The sequence below is a fragment of the Sinocyclocheilus anshuiensis genome, unplaced genomic scaffold (genome assembly GCF_001515605.1).
Source record: "Sinocyclocheilus anshuiensis isolate Anshui unplaced genomic scaffold, SAMN03320099.WGS_v1.1 scaffold2122, whole genome shotgun sequence".
Lineage (NCBI taxonomy): Eukaryota > Metazoa > Chordata > Actinopteri > Cypriniformes > Cyprinidae > Sinocyclocheilus > Sinocyclocheilus anshuiensis.
The window spans coordinates 93,355-99,559 of NW_015555862.1; the positions used below are offsets into that span (position 1 = coordinate 93,355).

Here is a 6,205-nt window from a genome sequence, read left to right on the forward strand (position 1 = left end):
ATCTTTTTCTTCCACACTTTTTTCTTCCATTCAACTTTCTGTTAACATGCTTGGAAACAGCACTCTGTGAACAGCCCGCTTCTTTGGCAATGAATGTTTGTGGCTTACCCTCCTTGTGAAGGGTGTCAATGATTGTCTTCTGGACAACTGTCAGATCAGCAGTCTTCCCCATGATTGTATAGCCTAGTGAACCAAACTGAGAGACCATTTTGAAGGCTCAGGAAACCTTTGTAGGTGTTTTGAGTTGATTAGCTGATTGGCATGTCACCATATTCTAATTTGTTGAGATAGTGAATTGGTGGGTTTTTGTTAAATGTGAGCCAAAATCATCACAATTAAAAGAACCAAAGACTTAAACTACTTCAGTCTGTGTGCATTGAATTTATTTAATACACGAGTTTCACAATTTGAGTTGAATTACTGAAATAAATGAACTTTTCCATGACATTCTAATTAATTGAGATGCACCTGTACATTAAGTTTGTTTTATTTTTCTTTTGTGATACTTTGTTTTTTTTTTCTATACTTTTTATTCCTATATGCATATCATTTTGATTTTTTATGATGAAAAAAGACCAGCAAGGAAAAGATGATAACCACATTCAGTTCAGACTCAATCAAATGTACACTCTAAAAAATGCTGGGTTGTTTCAACCCAATGTTGGGTCAAATATGGACTTACCCAACTGTTGGGTTAAAAAGTTAATTTAAAAATGTAACCAAAATTTAACCCAACAGTTGGGTTAGTCCATATTTGACCCAACATTGGGTTGAAACAACCCAGCGTTTTTTAGAGTGTATCAACTGTGAAAATGGCTGAATAAGGTGCTAAATATTTTATTGTATGTGTTCGCAGTGGGTAAGAGACAAAAGCCTGGTGAAGTGAGTACAGCTGGCCCAGGCAGGGAACGCACAGCATGTTTCTTTTGGCAGGGACATCACTCTAGTGTCAGTGGGCGTGGCACATCTGCCCTCATGACGGTAGAGCTGGGCAACCACAGGGGGGCGCAAGTGCTGGTCACACAGGGAAAAGAACCGCCCTGCTTCCTCCAACTCTTCCAGGGAGGGCTAGTCATCCACCGGGGCTCCAGGGATGATAGCTCCAAAAACACGGGTAATAATCGAAGAAAACAATCAGCAAGATTCACCAGACCTCTTTTATAATAAAAAATAATTGCATATGTATGTGTGATTTCAATGTGATTTTTCCTGTCAGGAGACTGGCGTTTATTCTGTGTGCGTGGAGAGACAGAGATGGAAGGCTCACTGATTGAAGCAGAGTGCTGTTGTGCCAGTCTGCGCTCTCGTGCTAGTTTGCTGCTGCTGGGGGTACAGAAGGGAGAGCTCTACCTGTGGCACGGCTGTAAGTCTCATCCAGGTGCCCGGAAAGTGGGCAAGAGGACAGTGGAGCGCCTCACTCAAACGTGAGCAGATTTATCCATACAGACTCGCACTTTCTTTACAGAAATGATAACCATATGGTGAATTTTGTATATATGCATATTACAGTTGTCCTTGCGAGCTGGGTTTGAACAGTAACAGCAGTTTGAAAGTGCATGAGATAGAGGAAGGAACTGAGCCCAAGGAATTCTGGGATGCTCTTGGCAAGCAGGACAGGAAAGCCTATGACTGCATGCTGCAAGGTGCAAAAGAAAATGTTTGTTTTACAAACAATCTGTTTCTTTGTTCTTGATGTTGTTAAATTATGTGATTATAACATACAGATGCAAAATATATATTTTCAATGTCATGGCTTTGTTCCAAATATAGTGACCTGTCTACTGCTGACAGAGGAAGGCCATATCTGAAATGAAACTTAAGGGGCTGATTTTAAACACTCCATGTAGGCAGCAACATTGTATATCTTACAAATGGCGCTTTTTATAGTAATTCAACAGGAGACAATTTATTTCAATTGGTAGACTTGAATAACCATTGATTTCAATAGAGTGCAACGATGCTCACTCGGCCATGATTCCAGAAATATTTTTCCCTTGGGGATTTTTAAAAAGCCTTCATTAAAGATATGTAAGCCAAAAGAACCAAACCAACCAACTACAAGGTGAATCACAACATTACAAGCAATTACAATCTTTGAAGCAAAAAAGTATTTGAAAATCAGACAAAAAGACAAAGGTGCAAGACCTGTGTACTTAACGGCTTTAATAAGGGAAAGAACTACAATCCCATAATGTATTTTTTTTAACGAGCATTCCACTGTTAAACATGATTATTTAAAAGTTATAATAATGCAGGCTGATGGCTTCAACAAACTAATATACTATTGATTAACAACCTTATAGCTCACAGTAGGTCTGTCTTAAATGGTCTGTAAGTTATCGTTAAAAATCAGTTCCCCTAGGGAGAAAACAAATGGGATCTTTACTTCCAGAACCTGACTGATGCATTCTATAGAGTCTAAAATAAAGTAGTACTCAAAATACTTGGTAAATTAGTCCACTTTAATTCGATTTAACTATGTTTTATCAAAATTTTGTGACATCACATTAATTGTATTTCTAATAGACATTTCTCTCACTTTGCCATCTTGAATTAATTTTTTTCACTGAGCTTCCCACAAAACATAGAATATTTCTGCAAAAGATACGTGTGATGTTGCCTTTGAATAGGACCAAAAGAAGGTGTTTTCAGCATAATCATGCTGCTTGTCTGTTAAGAACAGTTTTTATGTGCCTATAATGCCTTAACATGCTGGCAGTGTAGGCAGCTCACTACGTTTTAAAGCAGAGCCCATGAGCTTGTGTGATTTTGATCTGATGCAGCTATATTTACAAATATACAATTCTCTGTTTGCTTGCAGATCCAGGGAAGTATAATTTCACACCATGTCTTTTCCGTCTGAGTGCCAGTGGTGGGACTTTTCAGGCAGAGGAACAGTTTGGGCCCACCCAAGTGATAGGAACTGTCATGGCCATGCCGTTCCTGCAGGAGAACTTATATTCAGCCCCTCAGCCTGGTATATAAAGTCCTTACATGAGACTGTAATCATGGATTCTTATAATGTGAATTGATATTGATATTGTATCATGTGTTGCACATTATACAGTGTCAATAGTTTATATTCTTTCTCTATCTTTCTTGTTCTCTGTAGCCCTGTTCTTGGTGGATAACAGGATGGAAGTGTACCTGTGGCAAGGACAGCAGCCAGAAGATACAGAATGTACTGGCTCGGCTAAGATCCGCTGGGACAATGAGAGGAAGTGTGCCATGGAGACAACACTACAGTACTGCCAAGGTTAGGAGATACCGATACATAAATGTAATATATGTACATATATGAAATATCAATATATGAAATATATGCTCATATAAAGTAAAAATATGTGTTTACATATATGCACCGCAATATATGAAACCTATAAGAAATTGGAACAATTTAATGTATTGACGTAAATTTGCACCATATAATATATATGGTTATGTATGTATAACACATATTTTGAGATATATGTCTCTTATAAGAAATATCCATATAAATTATTAATATAGAGTAAAAACAAATGTACATATATGCACAGCCATTTATGAAACCTATTAGAAATTGGAACAACTCCATATATTAGCATATAAATGTATACCATATAGAATATTTGTTTATGTATAATTCATATATGTATCATATACATTGGGGAAAATATTTATTTGATCCCCTGCTGATTTTGTAAGTTTGCCTACTTACAAAAAAATGAAGGTTCTGTAATTTTTATGGTAGGTTTATTTTAACGTATAGAGACAGAATACCAACCAACAAATCCAGAAAAAAAACACATTATATAAAGGTTAGAAATTGATTTGCATTTCAGTGAGTGAAATAAGTATTTGATCCCTAAGCAAAACATGACTTAGTACTTGGTGCAGAAACCCTTGTTGGCAACCACAGAGGTGAAACGTTTTTTGTAGTTGGTCACCAGGTTTGCACACATCTCAGGAGGGATTTTGGTCCACGCTTTACAGATTCTCTCTAAATCCTTTAGGTTTCCTGGCTGTTGTTTGGCAACTCGAAGTTTCAGCTCCCTCCACAGATTTTCTATAGGATTGAGGTCTGGAGACTGGCTAGGCCACTCCATGACCTTAATGTGCGAATTTCCAGCTCCCTCCACAGATTTTCAATAGGACTGAGGTCTGGAGACTGGCTAGGCCACTCCATGACCTTAATGTGCTTCTTCTTGAGCCACTCCTTTGTTGCCTTGGCGGTATGTTTTGGGTCATTGTAATCCTTGAAGACTTATCCATGACCCATCTTCAGTGTTCTGGCTGAGGGAAGGAGGTTCTCGTCCAAGATTTTACAGTACATGGCCCCATCTATTTGCCCCTCAATGCGGTGAAGTCGTCCTGTACCCTTAGCAGAAATCATAATGTTTTCACCTCCGTGCTTGACTGTAGGGATGGTGTTCTTGGGGTCATAGTCAGCATTTCTCTCCCTCCAAACACAGCGAGTCGAGTTAATGCCAAAGAACTCAATTTTGGTCTCATCTGACCACAGCACTTTCTCCCAAGCCTCTTCTGAATCATTTAGATGTTTATTGGCAAACTTTAAATGGGCCTGTACATGTGCCTTCTTGAGCAGTGGGACCTTGCAGGCACTGCAGGATTTAAGTCCATTAGTGTTTTACCAGTGGTTTACGTAGTGGTTTACGTAGTGTGTTACCAATGGTTTGCTCGGTGATTGTGGTCCCAACTACCTTAAGATCATTATCAAGCTCCTCCCATGTAGTTCGGGGCTGATCCCTCACCTTTCTCATGATCATCCTTACCCCATGAGGCAAGATCTTGCACGGAGCTCCAGACCGAGGCCGATTGATGGTTGTTTTGTACTTCTTCCATTTCCGAATAATCGCACCAACAGTTGTCTCCTTCTCGCCAAGCTTCTTGCTGATGGTCTTGTAGCCCATTCAAGCCTTGTGCAGATCTACAATCTTGTCTCTGACATTCTTTGACAGCTCTTTAGTCTTGTCCATGGTGGTGGGAGAAGTTGGAATGGAAGATGCAGATTCTGTGGACAGGTGTCTTATACACCTAACAAGCTGACATTAGGAGTAACTTCTTAAAGTGACAGGACTAATCTGTGTTCCATATGGGCACATAACCAGTCTGTAGGAGCCAGAATTCTTGCTGGTTGGTAAGGGATCAAATACTTGTTTCACTCACTGAAATGCTAATCAATCTCTAACCTTTATATAATGTGTTGGTTTTTTTTTCTGGATTTTTTGGTCGGTATTCTGTCTCTATCCATTAAAATAAACCTACCATAAAAATTACAGACCATTTCCTTGTAAGTGGGCAAACTTACAAAATCAGCAGGGGATCAAATAAATATTTTCCCCACTGTATATAATTCTTAATACACAAAACAAATGTCTTTGTGTGCGTCATATACAAATTACACATACATGTGGCATATGTTATTAATATGTCATAGAGTTTTAATATGAATTTTACACATGAAAAATTAAATATATGTAAAATATGTTGGAAATATAAATATATGGGATATATAAATGTAATTTATGGAAAACATGGTGTGCACATATATTTTGAATATGTGTTACTTATTGTCAGGTGAGGCAAGGGAAGAAGCAGGATTCAAGGATGCAGAGGTTAATGGGATTTTTTATTAGACTTAACATAAACAAATACAGAAAAACACAGTTCAAGCAGGCAGTGGCAGGACTGGAGCACACACGACAGGGCAGGACAGGACAATACACAGCAACACCTACCAGAAAACCATCCTTAAAGGGGAAACCATCCACAATAAACTAGCACAGGTCTGAGAACAAAAGGGGAATAAATTGGGAAGGAAATTAGTAGGGTAATGAGGGAGAGCAGGTGGGGTAAATTAGGGGTGCTCCGATCAGGATTTTTGAGGCCGATCACAGAAAGCAGTATCTGCCGATATCGATCACCGATTCCAATCTTTTTAAAGCCTTCTTTTTATCATTTATAACTATTTATAGTGATATTAGAATCAGGATTTTTAGACATTTATTCAGGGCCTGAATTTCATTTTTGAAAATGGGGGGAATTCCCCTCTTAGGTGACTCTTGTGAGAGGGGAAGCAGCTTTCACACAGGAGTCCGCTACTGATCCGTGGCTGTTTACCACAAACATTCATCCATTATTTTAATTTCAAATCCAAACATTGTCACTGAAAATGCTTTTTCAGCATTGCAATTCTTTTTTT

General features: G+C 38.5%; 1 protein-coding gene and 1 long non-coding RNA gene across 2 annotated transcripts in view; one reads left to right on the forward strand and one right to left on the reverse strand.

Annotated features, from left to right (window-relative positions):
* svild (supervillin d) overlaps positions 1-6,205 on the forward strand; it is a 91,137-nt gene that overhangs the window by 61,782 nt on the left and 23,150 nt on the right. The window contains exons 20-24 of the mRNA XM_016470058.1: positions 857-1,114; positions 1,217-1,424; positions 1,510-1,643; positions 2,822-2,977; positions 3,113-3,256. Of these exons, the coding sequence (XP_016325544.1) occupies positions 857-1,114; positions 1,217-1,424; positions 1,510-1,643; positions 2,822-2,977; positions 3,113-3,256 (900 nt within the window). The remainder of the gene's footprint in view (positions 1-856; positions 1,115-1,216; positions 1,425-1,509; positions 1,644-2,821; positions 2,978-3,112; positions 3,257-6,205) is intronic.
* LOC107675650 (uncharacterized) lies at positions 5,480-5,875 on the reverse strand. The gene is made up of 2 exons (XR_001632617.1): positions 5,738-5,875; positions 5,480-5,691 (listed from the first exon to the last, which is right to left on the reverse strand). It is a non-coding gene; the product is annotated as an uncharacterized LOC107675650 (long non-coding RNA).